At 36.3% G+C, this 18,756-nt stretch overlaps 2 protein-coding genes across 8 annotated transcripts in view; one reads left to right on the top strand and one right to left on the bottom strand.

Annotated features, from left to right (window-relative positions):
- Positions 1 to 18,756, bottom strand: part of SEMA3A (semaphorin 3A) — a 454,575-nt gene that overhangs the window by 160,297 nt on the left and 275,522 nt on the right. The window contains exon 1 of one of the 7 annotated variants that reach the window (XM_077863829.1): positions 1,249 to 1,458. The exons of the other annotated variants lie outside the window; for them this stretch is intronic. The gene's annotated coding sequence lies outside the window, so the exon portion shown is untranslated. Of the gene's footprint in view, positions 1 to 1,248; positions 1,459 to 18,756 lie in introns of those variants that run through there. 7 annotated transcript variants of the gene reach the window in all.
- Positions 482 to 17,591, top strand: LOC144293124 (uncharacterized). The gene is made up of 6 exons (XM_077864264.1): positions 482 to 860; positions 919 to 1,562; positions 2,846 to 3,027; positions 7,552 to 7,721; positions 9,158 to 9,251; positions 11,792 to 17,591. The coding sequence occupies exons 1-3, from the start codon at positions 482 to 484 to the stop codon at positions 2,870 to 2,872; spliced, it is 1,050 nt and encodes a 349-aa protein (XP_077720390.1). The 3' UTR covers positions 2,873 to 3,027; positions 7,552 to 7,721; positions 9,158 to 9,251; positions 11,792 to 17,591.

The raw sequence follows: 18,756 nt of genomic DNA, 5'->3' as shown, positions 1-18,756 counted from the left end.
GTACGAAAATCCAGCTTCTTAATAAACACTGGGATATTAAATGAAGAAAATAGTTTGATGGGAATTATTTTTAAATGACAGACGTTTTCTAGGCTAAATATTCTGAAAAACAAACTCAGACCAATTCCCCGCGTTGTGCTGTTGTCTTTAATTCCCTTATATTTTAGGCAGGTAAACGTGCGGTGATTCCGAGGCGGCCTGTTTCTGCTGGTTCCCTAGGAGGATTCTAACTTATTTTTAATATAAATTTCCAAAGTAAAAAATATATATTTTCAGTAAACGGAATCTGAGAAAGGTTATAAAATCGGTGCAATGAATATTTAATGTCTACTTCAGCTAAAACTGATTAAGAAGCATTGAATAAAAAAACTGAACACTTTCCTAGAACGGCAATTCTTGCCTAGAACTGAAAAATACAACGTGTCACTTCACGTTTTCTGAGTCTCTCAAGCTCTTTCTCCCGGTCCGAAGGGGTCTGCGCATGCGCGCCGCCGGCCGGGCCTCCCGAAAGGCGGGGCGTGGGGCGCACGGCGCAGGCGCAGGCGCAGCACACGGCCGCCCCCCCCTCCCCCCGCCCCGCTCTGCTGCACACCACGCGGGGCTGGGGCCGTGTGTCCTGGGGGAACGAGCGCCTGGGCGGCCTCGGGGGGCTGAGGCCCGGCGCCCTGATCGTCCTCCCGGCTCAGACCCCGACGGCCGCGGGGCGCCCGAGCCGAGCGGCACCGTGTCTCCCGGAGCCGGCGGGCGGCACAGGGCGCTGCCCAGAGCCGCCGCGAAGCCTGCTCACTCGGGCGGCCTGCCCCTCCAGCGTCGCGCCCGCTCAGCTGCACCTGCCGCGGCCGCATCGCATGACGTAAGGGGCGGGCGGTGCTGCGGGCCCGACGGCTTACCGTCTGTTAGAATGATAAGGTAACACAGCCTTGGAAATACTAAAAATAGTAAGACAGGTTAGCGTTGGAGAGAAAAAAAAAAAAAAAAAAAGACGAGAAGGAGAGGGACAGGGTGAGTCTGGTGGGACGCAAAGGGCCTCGGAGAAGGCTCCAAGGAGAGGGACCCAGGCCGACCCGCGGCCCACCGGGAGCACACAGCCCACGGTGCCAGGCCTCGCGAGATCTCTGCCTCCCCCCCCCCCCCCCACCCGGCGGCCCACCGAGAGCACGCGGCCCAAGGCGCCAGGCCTCGCGAGATCTCTGAGTTCCCGGAGTTCTACGAGGGTTGACCGGGAGGGCGGGGGAGCGCAACCTGCACCTGTTTCTTTTTTAAGCGGCCTAATAGTTGGAAACGTTTCTTCACCAGATAAAAAAGGCTTCAAGACCTCAAAATACTTGGAGGAAACATTGACGGAACTACGCGGAGCAATAGGCAGACCGACTTTTACGGTGAGAGGCCTGGACGGCCCTCCATGTTCGTGTTCACACTGTGGCCGCCGAAAGGGCACAGGTGCGCAGCCTCCGGGGCCCCCGCCGGCCGACTGGGACGCGAACGCGGACGCTGCCGCCCGCGCACAAACGTTCCAGGCCGCAGAGCACGTCTCAGTAGGCGTGGGTGAGCCAGGTCGTGAGGTATGCACTCCGACTGCTGTGTATTTTCTTCCGCTATTGATTTATGTCAGAGAAAATTATATTTTCATGCTGAAGGGGCACTGAGTCCGAATGTCCATCTTGCTTGGAGACTCGTGGAATCCTTAAAATGACAGTAGCTAGTTCAATTCCATTTGTGTGCAAGACATTACATTTTACGAAAGCAGCTGTTTTTCATGGAATATGTCCAGGTTTTCTCCTCAGGATATAAACCAGCGACCTCATACTTCCAACTCAAGACCTATCTATCAACACGTTTTCCCATGTAAGATTTCCATTATGCAGGATTCCGCCTATGGTTGGATCAGTGTATCCAGGACTACAGAAAATAGTGTCTCTTTTAATTAGACTCAAATGGGCTCAAGTCCCATTAGATTTTCATAGATTTCTTTTTCTTTCTTTCTTTCTTTTTCTTTTTTTTTTTTTTAAGTTACTCCAAAGTTTCTGGGAGAACTTGAATGTATTTTAGCTTTCATCAACTCTATGCCTTCCCAGTCCACAGCTTCTACATTTCCAGAGGTTGATGCATTTTGGGCAGGTGTGCCTTGTTCTTCCCAAATAACTCGACAAAAGCACTTGACCTCAAACAGGCCATCTTTTCAATTTTGGGAATTTCTCTTGGGTATAAGATTAGAAATGTGTCAACTTGTATCAAATATGCCCTTAAGAAGTTACCAAATGCAGTCTTCTCTGCTTTAACACTTGCTGCTTCTCTATGTTCACTAGCTTATTTTAATTATATAGAGGAAGATGAAAAAGATTGAAGTCAAAATGTTTCAAATACATTTCTACTCTAATTTGTCCAAGAAAAGTATTTAAAGTGTGTATTCTATTTGCTGATGTGATCTGAGATTTTGTTAAAGTTATATTATTCTGACATTTGGGCAACATAACATAATTACTTTCAAATATATCCAGTTTAACTGTATGATTAAGGAAGATTCAGAAAGCTCAGTCTTTGTTCTGAATACCATATTAAGTCTACATCTGATTTATGATGGAGCTACTGGCAAGAGTCTATGAATTTCTTTGCCTCTGTAACACTACATGTAAAATACCTGATTCCTAAATATTTCTCAGGCTAACTTAGAAACAAAAAGAATGATGTAATGTCTAAATATCTTTAAAGTTTTTTCTTCCTGAAGACGTTATAATGATTCCAACTTCTTAGGGTGTCTAGACAATTCTTTCCAATTGGAATTTTGTGAATTATAACGAGACCTTTTATTGTGGAATGGTTTGTTTTGTTTTGTTTCATCCTCTAGAATCAGTGGTTACCAGCATTTACATGAGGCATCAGGGGAAAAAAGAAATAATCGGGTTTATATTCCTAAGGTGACCGAAGTATTATGACTACTCAGTTATTTGGATTCGACTCAAGATTAAAGTCTCCATCTGTGAGCTTTATAGCAGAAAAGTACTCTTTCCAAACTTTCCCTCCTGACAGGTAATCACAAACCTCTTAAAGTGTGACCCTTAAAATGCTATTGTTAGAGTTATGATAGCATTCATGGGTCATTCTATACTTGAAAGTATTTACAAAATAATTTATTAGAAAAAAATTATTTAGATTAATGTTGCATAATTGAGTGAGCCACAGGAAAAGATAGTTTCATTACTTTGCTTAGTATTTATTGCCTGAATTGTCTGTGAAGGGATTATTTGTAAAATACACATTCCAATTCTACGTATGTGGCATGTTTCTGTGGGAAAGTTTGTACGCATATAAGTCTGTATACAGTGAAGATACACATGTCAAAAAGACATGAAATGTATGTGGGAATATTATGTTTTTCGCCAGCTGTGTGTTCTAGCCATAGGATTTTTTCCTTATATATTTATTTGAATGAAAGTCATAGTCCTTCATCCTGACCCATAAAATGTTAATCCCTTCAAGAACGTCTCAATTTCTTTTGTTAAAGGGACTCTGTATAACAATATCAAGACCTAATCCTTACTTATAACTAACCTTTTCACCTAAAGGTGGATAACCAGACTTGAAATGTTCAATCTGTATGCCTGCACTGATTTAAAATACATGTATAGAATCTTTTGTTTCGGTTTTTCTTTATATCACCCCCCCACCAAATTAGCAATTGGCATTGTAATTTTCAAACTGAGTATATACTGAGCAAGTGATTGAATACTGAATGCAATTTTAAGATTATCCGGAATATTTCCATAGGCAAAAAATGTACTATTTTCAGTGGCATGAGAAAGGATGTAATCATTAACTTCCTTTGAGTACTAGAATCTATTTTTCCTCACACTGGTATCTCTACTTCTCCAAATTCCTTATAACAATGTTTTACAATGTGTTTGTTTACCTGCAAAAATGCAGGTATAATTGCTAGCTATTGACAGTTTTCCTTACTGAAAAATGTCTACATCCCTTGAAATACCACACTTCATCCTTGAAAAATGAATAACATCTGCAGGGATCTCAAAAGCCTGGATTTCTGAACCTGCTGAATGCTAATCTGAGAATTCATGTACAAAGTTTGTTGCTGACCACACATTGACTAATAACTAACAGGGTTAAGGGGACTCCAGAGCAGATCTGCTCAGAAAAAGTCAGAGAGTGGATTTTGCAAGTTTGCTTACTTTAATGGAGTATATGTGTGTATGAAAGTAGCACTAGTTGTCTTTTTGGAAGAACCAGAGCACACAAGTTTTCCCAGCAATTGTAATATTCTGACTAAGATACCTTTGATATTTTAACTATAGAAAAGTGCACAGTTATTGCAATTAACTAAATTTCTTAAGTCACAGTTAATCCTACCCTTAAAATACCTCTTAAACTTACAGTCATCTTTCACTTGCCACCACTAACATCAGTTTGAGACACCATCCTCTTACCTGGACTAATGCAACGTTATTCTCAATAAATTCAACTACACTATTCAATACATTGGGCACAGAATAATCAGAGGGATCCTCTTAAAGTATCATCACATTATGCATCTCTTCTGCTTGAGTCCCTACCTGAAAGAGCCAGTATCTCATCAATTCCTTTCATCTTCAGCACACTTAGATCTATAGTTCTTTTCTGTCTTGGGTCTTTAGCAGATGCTATGACTTTGGTCTGGACTTTTGCAATCCTCTCCCACTCCTCTCCACTTGATAAACTTGAATCTTGTATTTCAACTTAAATAGCACTACTTCAGTGATAGCTTCCCTGATATGACAAGCTATAACAGATCCCACTGCTAAATTTTCTCATGATATCCTATTTGTTTGAATATATGGAGTTAAACTCTATATATTCACTTTTGCCATAATTTTTTTTTTTTACAATCCCTCTCCACAACCAGATCATAAATGTCAATTGGGTAATACCACATGTCTCTGTGTCTTCTTGTACATCCTCTGCATAACAGTGCCTAGTACACTATAGGTATTCAAAAAATATTGATTGAATAAATTGCGAATAAAAAATGATTGAGGGGGCGCCTGCGTGGCTCAGTTGGTTAAGTGTAAACACTTAACCTTCAGCTCAGATCATAATCTCAGGGTCCTGGGATTGAGCCTTACATGGGGCTTCCCGCTCAGCAGGGAGTCTGCTATTCCCTCTCCCTTTGTCTCCAACCATTCTCTCTCTCTCACATAAATAAAATCTTTAAGAAAAAGTATTTGGTAAAATTCTTTTGCTAACTGTTCTTTCATTGATCATTGCATATTACTATGATGCCCTGAATTATGTTTGTTTCTTTAGAATTTTTAACACCATGTTTTCTATAGAATGTAATTATTCTACAAGATGACAGCAAAGAAGGAAACTGTGCATGTTGGTTTTTGTAGATGACAATTCCAAAACTTGTAAAATAGGTCACAGTTCAGTCCTAAATTGAAGAAAATTTTACGGACTAATTTTTAAAGCTGGCCTCTGTAAGAGTTTGTAATTTCATAAACAAGCCTCATTTGACTTGCTGGATCTGGTTAGCAATGACTTTTTGCATCATCATTAACTCAAAATATTTTTGACTTTTTTTCAGTCCCCCTGCCCCCCAAAACAAAACCAGACTGTATATTTTGCCCAATTTCTCCTCTTTACAAAAACTCTTTAGAAAAATCTGCCACTGAGCATAGTGAATAGCCACTTCAAATTGTTTACCAAGGTCTTAAAGGTACAATATTCACAAAATTCTAATTGATATTTTAGTGCTTTATACAGTTACGGTGACATTGAAGGTTTGTTTCTACACCCATAGAAATACCCAGTGTATCTAAGATTGCTAAACCTTCCAAAAGCAGCAAATTAAAATAAACACCTCTTTCACACTACCTTTTTTTATTTTACAATAATTTAAAAGAAATAAAGTGGTTTTCTTTCTTTCTTTCTTTTTATTTTTTTTTAATTTATTTATTTATGATAGAGAGAGAGAGGCAGAGACACAGGCAGAGGGAGAAGCAGGCTCCATGCACCGGGAGCCCGACGTGGGATTCGATCCCGGGTCTCCAGGATCACACCCTGGGCCAAAGGCAGGCACCAAACCGCTGCGCCACCCAGGGATCCCTCTTTTTTTTTGGAAGCACTCATCTTTATAAATGTATTTTCCTTAGGAGAAATCCTACTAAATAGTAAAACATTTTATATGAACAACTCCTACATAAAGCTCTATCAGTCTAACCTTGCTGTATTTCCAAGAGCGCTGACATAGTAATTGTAGGAGAAATAAAATTAGAATACCACCTCTTCGCACCAGTTAGAGAAAAGCATTCAACATTAAGGCAATTTGCAGTTTTAGGAGTGTGTTACTTAGTGATACTATAATTCAGCCACAGAATAAACTGTCAAAAAATATGGCTAGGCTTTTTTAGCTTTGATGCAATCTAAGCATTAATGGTTCTAGTAATTTGAGGATTGAAAATACCCTAATTTATTAGCCACTAGCTTCTTCAGTGGTGTGGACAATTGGTGAGGACAAGCTGGGTATGGGCAATTGTGTTCTAATGGGCTTAATGTGAGTTTCATATTTTGGACATTTTGCTGTTAGAAAGCCAGAAAAGAAACACTGAAACCAAGAATACAAAAGTCCCACAATAGGAAGCATAAATTTTCACACTAGAAGGAATAAACACAGGCATAAGGATCATAAGTTGATTCTCAAAATATGATGATTTATGATCCATATTTATTTCTGAAATAATTTGTGGTTTTTTAAACCATAAAAGATAGTCATGAGATCTTAATAAAATTTAAGATATTGTCCCCTTTTAGTAAAAGTAGACTCTTGAGGAGTAAAGCGATTCCATGTTTATGATCACTAACAAAATTGCACCAAATATTGGTATTGAATACTATAGACCATTTTGTGGAGTAAAAGAAAAAATGAATATTTATTTAGTTCTGTCCTAAGCCAGGTGCCCTTCACATTTTTTTTAAGATTTTATTTATTTATTCATGAGAGACACAGAGAGAGAGAGAGGCAGAGACACAGGCAGAGGGAGAAGCAGACTCCATGCAGGGAGCCCGACGTGGGTCTCGATCTCGGGTCTCCAAGATCACACCCTCGGCTGAAGGCGGTGCTAAACCACTGAGCCATCCAAGCTACCCCCTTCACATCTTTTATATACATTATCCTTATAATAACTTTATGAAGTAAGTAATTTATTTTTTTTTCAAGATTTTATTTATTCAGTCCTAAGAGACACAGAGAGAGGAGGTAGAGACACAGGCAGAGGGAGAAGCAGGCTCCCTGTGGAGAGCCCGATGTGGGACTCGCTCCTGGGACCCCAGGGTCATGACCTGAGCTTAGGGCAGATGCTCAACCACTGAGCCACCCACGTGCCCCTAAAAAGGTTTCCTAATAAAAGCAGTGCTAATTAAGACATAAACAGATGTGTTCCATCCAGAGAATGTAGTCTCTTCATTCTATGATACTCAAGGAGTTTTTGTCCAAGAAAACACTTCTCTTTGTGACTCAGACAACTAACCCTTTCTCTTTCTCTCTCTCTCTCTCTCTTTTAGGTTTTAATTTATTTATTCATGAGAAACACAGGCAGAGGGAGAAGCAGGCTCTCTGTGGAGAGCCTGATGTGGGACTCGATCCCGAGACCACTGGGTCATGACCTGAGCCGAAGGCAGATGCTCAACCACTGAGCCACTAGGTGTCCCAGTGGAGGTATTTCAATTTACAGGTGAGAAGACTGCTGTTCAAAGAGGTTAAGAAACACAGGTTAAGTCCTCAGAGCTAGCTGAGTGTCAAAGCTATCTGAACTTGAAGTTACCACAGGCCCTGTTCTCCTTGCTCCAACAAAATTATTCACCAGAATTAAGACAAAAGTTGTTCTTTGGCATGAGCAGAAGAGAATGCTTTTTATTGAAATAGTTTTTGATCAATTCAGAGGTTAAAATGTGAGTGCACAATCTTTACACTACAAATGCCACCTATACCACAAATCACCCCGAGTACACCCACGGGACACCAGGAGTTTTGGCTCCGCTACCTTAGGAAAACCAACGTTAGAAGGTTTTTACTCTGCTAAACTATAAAAATCGTTGGCAAGTCCATGAAATCGGTGGTTTGAAGTCTGTATGAAATGATTTCTTTCTATACTGTATTTTTTTTTTCTGCTTTGGAGATCGTAGAAACACCTTAGTTTATGGAGAGAACTGCTGGAGCTCTATGGTCTGACTTTAGAACTGGTACAGAGCAAGTGCAGGACAAGTGTGCTCATTCATAAGTGAAATACTTTTGCATATTGACTTCAAATCAAAAGCAAAGAGATATTTAAAGTGTTGACAAACCAATGTCAGGGGAGAAAATATGAATATATTCACTTTCTTAAATATCCTGGAAGAATTAATATTTAAATTCACTTGATGCTGTAAATTTGCCAGCACACTGATACAGCATATCATTAAAAATAGCAACAATACATTCAAAAACTGCTTGGCTCTATACTAATTTTAATCCTGACCCTAATTCCCATCCTGAGAGTCTAGCCAGCTTAAGTATACAGTATTTAATATAAGATTTTATTGGATTTACTTGGAATAAAATGTTTATATTTTGAGTTTCATGTTACTGAAAGCGCAAGATTATTCATCTTCATGTCATTCCTACCAAAAATACTGTAATATTTTAATGATATTTCTAAGTATGAGGCAGAAGCACCTGTGTGCATAAAGTTTGCTCTGAAATGTCATTTATTTAGTCCATTTTTCTCTAATAAAAAGAGTCACTATAGAAAAAGTTACATGCTGTTATTATCGGTAACTAGTAGAGTCAATCCCATATGTACAGGCCAGTAGGATTTTACAAGGGTCAATGTGGAGAGGGAAATAAAGCAGAGAGCCCAGCTAGAGCCAAACATGAGATCCAGACGTGGCTCAGTTTCAGGAACTGGGGACCTCATTTGTTTTGGAACCTGGGAAAAGGGAGACAGGAGAGAAATTTCATAACAAATTTCAGGGATAAAACTTGGGAGATGCTTCTAAAGTATAGCAAGATGTCATTCAATTTGCCTTTTGGCCCCTATGCCTCTGGACTGGCTTTGTTGTTGTGTTTTAAAGAGAAGTTTAAGGAAACACTGAGAACTGTATTTCATTTAAAGCACTTTTCAAATTACAGATAGAAGCTTTACTCCTTTCATAGCAGAAGTGGGAGAGGATCATTACTTTCAACTTACTGACAAACAACCAAGACGCACTTCAAGATCTTAGAGGTAATTCCTTGCTGAAGAATTCCAGAAAAGGCTTCACTTCTTGGTGGCTTAGTGAAGCTGTGTCTGTGTCACCTAGCACTGCAAGGCCCCAGGGGAATAGAGAGAATGGAGGTTCACAGCTAATAGCATTATTTGGTTGATCCTGATGCTAGCTGAATTAGATTTTTTTAAAAGATTGATTGATTGATTGATTGATTCATAAGAGACACAGAGGCAGACACAGGCAGACGGAGAAGCAGGCTCCATGCAGGGATCCTGAAGTGGGACTCAGTCCTGGGATTCCAGGGTCACACCCTGAGCCAAAGGCAGGCGCTCAACCACTGAGCCACCCAGGCGTCCTTGAATTAGATTTGTTACTGAAAATGCAATGAGACGGTCTCTGGGAACCCCCATAAATACTTGGGAAGAGAGCTGCTACATGGAGGCTGGGATCTTGGGTGAGGAGTTGTACAGCAAAGTCAAGAAAATACAAGTGATTAATTAATACAGTTGCTGGTGAGTCCTTCTGAGACTCAAGTTCAAATGCAAAGACCATTAAAATCTATTTTCCAGATAATCAAGAATGAATATTAGTGATAATGTAACTTGTCAAAAACCACAATGTTGGAGTGGCATTTTAATTCTAAATTATTAATCCTAAAATTGAACTTTTTCCATGAATCAGATGCTTTGTACAAAATTATGTTTATCCTATAAATTATAAATTATCTTTATCCTATACATTATACTTCGAGGAACAAACTTAAAATTTGAAGTTATATATATGTGTGTTTTCTATGTTATTTATATTTAATATATGTATTTATGATATATATACACACATATATACATATCTTAAAGCTCAATTAAAGAAGCAATACAGTGAGTAGTGAGAACAAATATATACCAAAGTCAAAAAATGTAACTGCTTTTATTCTATAAAAGTGAATATTTTTGGTTTTGGTTTTGCCTTTGATTTTCAGAAACAGTAAAGTTAAAGTGTTGAACAGTGGTGACATGAAATTCAGTTTAAATAATATTGAATATTCTACTATCAAAGATGCATAGAAATACTTTGAACAAAATATTTTCATAAAATGAGATCAGAAAGCATCATCCCTCAATTAATATATTATTTTAGATGTAATTTTAAATAAGTAAAGCAATTAATTAAATTAGTAATATAAAGAGATATTTTTCTACACCCTAAATTTTATGAATTCATATTGGCCAATGTTTGGGAGATATCTTACTTATAAATTATCAAACACTTTCCAAATGAATCATCTTTTCCAATGGCCCATATTTATGATTTTAAGGAAATAACATTTATATAGGAAAATGGCAATTAATTTCATATACTATACTATTTTAATAGGGATATTAAAGGATAAAACCAAAGGTAAACACTTGTAAAAAGATACTTGAATGAAGTTTGGGAACCATTTCTTGTAATCTTGCTTATATCCTAATTCATTGATAAATTCATTGCTACAATTTATTCTGAATTGCTACTAAAATAGGTTTTTGCAATGAATTTCCTAGAATAAATCTGATATTTTTATCTCCAAAACCTCTTATGCACTGATGAAAATTATGATTGTATTTCAGTAATACTCTGTGGCTAAATAAACATTTCTCTCTTATGTTTGGGCTTCTAGCTATACCTAAGAAAGGGTACTCTTGCTTATTTGCTAATGACAATACCTGATAACTACAACCACTTCACATAATGTCATTTTTAAATATTTGACCACATACTCTTATATTAGCACAGTCCTAGTAATAACCCTATGAGGTAGAATCTATTATTCCTAATTTACGGTGAGAAAATTTATTTAAAAACCTGTGTGTGGGGCAGCCTGCGTGGCTCAGCAGTTTAGTGCCTGCCTTTGGCCCAGGGCATGGCCCTGGAGTCCCAGGATTGAGTCCCACGTCGGGCTCCCTGCATGGAGGCTGCTTCTCCCTCTGCCTGTGTCTCTGCCTCTCTCTCTCTCCCTCTTTATGTCTCTCATGAATAAAAACATAAAATCTTAAAAAAAAAAAAAATCAGAAAAAAACTCAAAAACCAACCATTTCAGTAATGACTACAATGTTTTAAAGCCAGAAATGAAATAGAGAAGTGGGCCATAGGCTAAAACAATGATTTCTATAAATTATTAGAAAAAATAGGTGACAGGTCCAGTTGTTTTTGTTTGAGATATTTACTATTTTAATTCCCATAGATGATAACAACCATATCTCACTCAGTAAATGAGGTATTACCTAATACAAATAAAGGCTCCATGGTTAAAAATCAAGGATAATTCATACATAACTGGAAAAAAAGTTCTGGAATTCCATGTTCCAGGCTGATATTTAATTAGAAACCACTGCTTCTGAAAAAAAGAGAATGAAAAATAAAGAGGTAGTAAGCCAAAATTATGTGTCTCCTGGATTGTTTTTCCTTATAGTCAAAAAATTTTTGCAAAAATTCAAACTAAATTAACGTGCATAGCTCCTCTCTTTTTTTACTAATTTAGCGTGTGGTGTTTTTACAAACTCACTTGTTCTGTTTGCAGCTCATGTGCACAGAGATCTATGCTTTAACTTCTAATGTTTGAAACAGTAAAGCTTCCGTGACGTTGGTTGCTTTCGTTAATAAGATAACCAACAATATTACAAATACACAAAGAAGTATGAAGAAGAACGAAGAGACTTTCTACAAATTTATCTGGTAGAAAAAATAAATGTATGCTTCCAATAAGGGTATCACATTTTTCTAAACCTAGAGAGAAGTGAATAATGGCTAATTATGGAAATTATGTACTTTACTAAGTCAATTTATACCATTTCATAAATAACTTAGAAGATTAGTAGAATAGGATCTTATTTCAGAATTCGATGGGAACCAGTTGGGATACTGTCATAATACCTACTATTTCACAACATGTAAGAGTCTTTTCCGCCATTTGAGTTATCTTTTAACGTATAGTTTTACAATTATCTTCATTATCTAAATTTATCAGAGAATGACTTAAACTTATTTGCTACTTGGCTGTAATATATTAACTGTTTTCTTGAGGGTTCAAGCTTGTATTGAACTATATACCACTACAGCAATGATCTCAAACTTGACAAGCTTTCAAAAATGTTGAAGCTAATATAATTGATGCTACATTAAAGTCAGGTGTCCCTATTTCATTGTTTCTCAGTCTCAGCAGATGATTTTAATGTATACTCAGTGGTGAAAATTCTACATTATCCCCCAAAACATTAAATATTGTGATGAAAATAATATTATTGCAAATTGTAACTAACATTGGCTATTATATAAAAACACTTCTCAGTATAGAGAAGAAATTAGGAGCATTAAGTTTCTCCGTTACTTACATTACCTGTGAAAACAATGGAGCAATGTAAAATGGTCAAAAAACTGTGGATGCAAGCCCTGTCTCTGCCACAAGTCTTCAAGAGTGAAAACAATGAATTATCTAAGGATTCAATTTTATAATTAATAAAATCAATAAGTTGGCTTACCGGATATGTAATATCACTGGCTTACCATGCTAAAATTTGGGCATTATACATAATCATTATAATTTATGTATCTATATAAATGTTCTTTACTATAAACCTTGTTTACTGAACAAAATGTGATTTTTAAATTAATTTTAATGAGTTTACTGCTTTTTAAATAGGAATCATTATAATTTTAGTCTTTAGATATCGGAACTCATACTCGTAAAAAGATTCAGAAAGAGATTAAATATTTTTTTTTCGGAATTTTCTTCTTTCCTCTAAAAACCAAAATTCCATCTTTTTGCTGTTAGGTCACAATGAATAGCCTACAATCAATCAATCACAGAAAAAAATGACACTTTCTTGGGAAGTAACATTAAATAATGTGATCACAGAGTGCAATGTTCTTATTAATGCACATAATAAAGATGAAATCAATTTTAAAAATGAGATGCTATTTGTTAAAACTGACCACAACTGATAACAATTCCTTTGTATGAATCTTTAAGGTTTTTTAGTAGAGAAGATATCACTTGTACTATTAAATGACTTCATATTTAACAGATACTAAGACCTAAAGCTGTTTATCTTCCAGGCTCCTTTTATTTAAAAATGAAGTGCCTTCCACTAAGAGAGTTCTAGCAAGAAATGAAAAAAAATGTTTTAAAAAGAAAAATGAAAAGAAGGAGAATGACAAATGTAAGTGTCACCAACCACACTGCAATTTCAGTCTTCAAGTTGAAAAGATAAATGAGACATCAGGGGCAAACAGCTTTGTTAGCACAGCCTTGACATAAGTTATGGAAGGCGAACACATCTTGGTACTCCAAGTTACAACAACTCACTCGCTTGTGATAAAGCATTTTTATATATGTATTGCTTTACATCTTGCCCATATTCCTAATTATAAAATCTTATTTCATTTTAAAAATGTAAGTGACTTTTTGTTATTTAAAGAAGTACACAAAATCAAAGGCTAGACACAGTGCAACTACTGCAGTTTCTTCAGGTGCTAAACATTGCTGTGAATTTTTAAATTTTTAAATAGAGTTTTGCTATGATGTTTTTCATGCTAATAAGGCCGTACAACAGCAAACATTGTGACAATTATGGTTTGTTAAAAAAATGCCATTACAGTTTATTCCATTTGCTGTATTTATATTTGTGACAATCATGAGATAGATTTGATATGCATGCAAAAACTTTATATAGAGTTTTCAAATGGAATAGAGAAACTGAAAATTATTCTAGGATTTTGTGAATATTGTGATAGACTTGCCTTTAGAGAAATACATATATATGTAAAATCTCTGATAATATTTTCAGACTTCCTTGCATTTAAAAATTATTTATCAAATCTCCTTGGATGCGTACAATTGATTCTCATGAAAAGCTCTTGCTGCATAAAGAGATTTCCAAGCTGAAAACAGACAGTGTGTGGCTTAATGTTTGCCAAGTGTTGCCATCTTAAAATCTTGACTGTTGAAACAATAACATTTTGGCTGCTTTTATAACACTCATTTAATGTTTACAGTTTAGTAAATGTGCATTTTTATAAACAGAGGGCTTACCTAATTAAACTGGACCAGTGTAAGAACTAGGTCAATGTATTGTGAACAAAATAATCCCAATATGGTTGGGTTACAGAACAGCTCAATTTTACTCATTGAGTTCTATCGATTTTTGGCAGAGAGGAAAGAAAGAAAGAACAGATGGTAGAAGAAAGAAATTGAGCTGCTGGGTGATGGAATACACTATCACACTGAATTATAAAGAATGGTGCTCCAGTCTCCTGAATAGTTATTTCAATCAGGGTACAAAATCAACACATATCACTTATTCTGAAACAACACAAATTTTTCAACAAAAATGAGCATAAAGTTCAGTTTCAAGTTGTGACCATCCAGTGTTAAAATTTGACGTCACATGAAGGGGAAAGGTTGCTCTCTGTTGTTAGCTTAATGAAACATAAATTGTATTTCCTCATTTGGGTTGGAAAATGGAAAGAGACTTACACTTCCTCAAGGACAGTTTCAGTGTTCAGATCTAAGGGATTTATACTACCTGAAAATAAGAGAAGTTTTTAAAAATATATGTAAACAGAATGTAAACATGTAAATTAACACCTTTGCTGACAAAGATTAGAGAGTGTTCGACATTCAAAGAGACAAAATCAGTAGAACAATTCATTCTTTTCAGAATAATAACAGTAAATTATCAATTTATCATAATATGGCAAATTAATTTTTTTTAATTTTATTTATTTATTCGTGAGAGACACAGGGAGAGAGAGAGGCAGAGACACAGACAGAGGGAAAAGCAGGCCCCATGCAGGGAGCCTGACGTGGGACTCGATCCCGGTTCTCCAGGATCACGCCCTGGGCTGAAGGCAGCGCCAAACCACTGAGCCACCTGGGCTGCTTGGCAAATTAATTTCATGTTGATATCGGCATCCCTTTCAACTTATTTTTATTGCTTTATAATGTAAATCTACATAAATAGCATAGTGACCAGCTATGTAGTAGTTATATGTAAGATTTGTAAAAAAAAAAAAAATAAAATGGAACAAAAAATAAAATCATTAAGAAAAGAGAAGTCTTACACTTTAAATGAACAATATAAGAAAAAAGTGTCCTATTAAGAGATGACCAAATTATCTTAATGCTAAATACCTTAATTTTTTTTTTACTAAACATTATATTTATTCTGCTTACATGGAACATAATTATTTTGACTTTTCTGCATTTGCTGTACCATGAGGATAACAATGTAAGCCGTATTAAGTTGCTACAGTCAAAAAGAGAAAGAGCAGCTGTTAACTTCTAAGTTGAGTCAAAATGGAAGAAAGCTAAGTGATCAAAAGCAAGATTTCACTATACTTTCTCAAATCTCAAATACACTCTTTTTAAGTTTGTATCAGAATTTGTCTATATTTTGTGAGTCAACCAATCAATATATTCATTTTGTGTATCTCTACAATCATTGGGGTCGATTTGATTTTTGACCTCTAAAATGCCAAAAAGAAATTACTTGGTCATTTCCAAGTCTCATTGAGTTCACTGATCAACCTTTTTCTGTCAAGGGTCATAGAGTAAATATCTTTGGCACTGTAGACCAAGAGGCAACATTGAAGGTTTTGTGTGGGTACTTCTAGAGCAAGAGAGAACAACAAATTTACACTTTTTTTTTTTTTTTTTTTACTGACAAAACTCAAAACTTGATTTATGGAATTGAAGTTTGAACCTCATATAGTTTTTACATTACAAATATTATTCTTGTTTTGATTTTGTTTTCAATCTTTTAAATATACAAAATGCTTCCTCGCTTGCAAGCTATAAAGACAGGCAGCAGGCTGTTTATCCCACAGGCCATAATTTCCTAACCTCTGATTCAATCTATTGTACTATTTTTGTTTTAGGAAGTATCCAATTTATAGGTAGAAATATAAGTTGATGTACCTGAGAAAGTGTAAGTCTCTTAACCTGTGATATGCATTTCTGATGTATATACTTGAAAGACTTTGAGAAGAACATTAATTTAATGAGTAGATTCTTTTTTTTAAGAAGAGCTAATTTATTTATTCATGAGAGACACAGAGAGAGAGGCAGAGACACAGGCAGAGGGAGAAGCAGGTTCCATGAAAGGAGCCTGATGTGGACTCGATCCCAGGACTCCAGGATCATGCCCTAGACACTCAACTGCTGAGCCACCCAGGTGCCTCTAATGACTAGATTCTGAATTCTTTTGGACCCTATCACAAAGTAAAGGATAGGTTTTTGTTTTTTTCCAACACTTTATGGCCATAGTTCAGGCAAAATATAGTGACAAGCAATTATTCTTCGAAGCAGAAGTACAGTTATTAGTTAACATCTTAGTTATTATCCACACCCTGAGTTTCTCTGTTTAAGGTATTTGGACTGTCCTATCATCTTTTAAGATACCATTACTAATTACAAAACAACAACAACAGTAAAAACAGTGACTTCCTTTAAACCAACTATTTTTAAGGACATTTATAAAAAATGCTATGTGTTTATTTTTTTAATTTATTTGAAAGATTGGATCAGGGATGCCTGGGTGGCTCAACGGTTCAGTGTCTGCCTTTGACTCAGGTCATGACCCCGGGGTCCTGGGATTGAGTCCCACATCGGGCTCATGAATGAATAAATAAATAAATAAATAAATAAATAATCTTTAAAAAAAGGAAGAAGGCAAGAAAGAAAGCTAGGATAAATATATCTAATGTAATGGAGAAACCCAGCATGACAGATTCTCTACTAAGCTGTATAAATGATGGTGCCATATACCGAATGGTAGAGGACAAGAGAAAGAGTCTGAGAGGAGGACATGATGAACTCAAGTTGACAGGAATTCAAGCTACATATCAACTGAAGTTGATACACCCAATGGGAGAGACCCAGCCTGCAAAGCAGTACATGTATTTAAGATCCACAAGTAGAATATGAAACATAACTCAAATCCTAAGGTCAGAAATATGATATAGTGCATAACTGGTTCCTTTACTGATTATTTATAAGTTTGCGACAGTCAAGGCACGTATAATTAAGTATTCCAATTGTTCTTCTGGGCACCTCTCAAAACATTTTTTAAGTAAAAGAGCTGAATTAAAAAGTAAAATATAACCTGTGACGTTCATAGTTGCCAAATTGTTCTTATCCCTAAACAAAAGAACTCATCACTTACTGTAAAACTAGAGAAGCTACATTATCTAAACATAGTTTTTCTCTTTCTTCTTGAAAGACTGATGAGCCTCTTAACATTTCCTAAAGACTGCTCATTTCATTTATGCTGAGAAGTAATGCCTCCAATAAAGCATCTGCCATAGAATATGACAATCCACTCTAGTCTCTGATTTCATTCATTTGTCAAAAAGTTTGCCAGAACTTGGGAACATTTATGTGAACCAGGTCCAATTTGCCAGCGATGTTGGGGCAGTATTTGGATGTTAGGAAGGGATTTATGGTTTAGAGAGTAAATCCTGTGGAACACAGAGGTTTTGCATTATTTCAGCCTCAACCATCCATATTACAGAAGTTTCACTTGAGTGTTGCATAAAATTTTCTTAAAGTCTATAATAATGGTTTGTATGCTAAAACATCTTAAGTATTAAAAGTCTAAAACAGTTTGCTTTTGTAAAAATTACTTTTTATATATAACGTTTTTTTATTTCAGTAAACTTAATTATGTAATAGTATATGATTAGCTATACATTCCTGGAAAACTACATATAATGACTCAATTCAAAAACCAGTGAAAGATTTTATGGAAAATCATGTCATTGTCTAAGTAAAGATATAGAATAAATAAAGATCTAAAATTAGAATCTTGTAGTCCTAATTGTTGTTGTTGTTGTTGTTGTTGTTGTTGTTGTTCTTCTTCTTCTTCTTCTTCTTCTTCTTCTTCTTCTTCTTCTTCTTCTTCTTCTTCTTCTTCCTCCTCCTCCTCCTCCTCCTCCTCCTCCTCCTCCTTCTTCTTCTTTCTTCTTCTTTCTTCTTCTTTCTTCTTCCTTCTTTCTTCTTCTTCTTCTTCTTTTTAATGTAGCCATATGCTTAGAAAAAAAAAAAAATCCTAAAGACTCAATCCCGGATCCCGGGATCACGCCATGAGCCAAAGGCAGATGATCAACCGCTAAGCCACCCAGCTGTCCCAAGAACTCTTTGATTTTGTAATTAATTTTTTAAGTCAATTTTTCTCTGTAATGAGTATATACAATTGCACAGTTGTGGCTTTTAAACAGTGATTTCTTCCAATTTCTTGGACTCCAATCTTTTTCAAAGGAGAGCAGTGATTAAAAGTGATGACTTCACTTACGTGAAGGATCTAAAATAGACAAATTTTTAGAATCAGAGAGTGGAATGGAAGTTACTAGGGGTGGGGTGAGGATTGGGAGGTTAGTAATCATCAAGTATATAGTTTCAGTTAAGCAAGATGAGTAAGCTGTAGACATCTAGTGTACAACATTATATCTATAGTCAATAGTGGTGTATTGTACTTTTAAAAGTTT

The sequence above is a fragment of the Canis aureus genome, chromosome 21, assembly GCF_053574225.1.
Source record: "Canis aureus isolate CA01 chromosome 21, VMU_Caureus_v.1.0, whole genome shotgun sequence".
Taxonomy (NCBI): domain Eukaryota; kingdom Metazoa; phylum Chordata; class Mammalia; order Carnivora; family Canidae; genus Canis; species Canis aureus.
The sequence above is the reverse complement of the archived record's forward strand: the minus strand, read 5'-3'. Positions and strand labels throughout refer to the sequence as shown.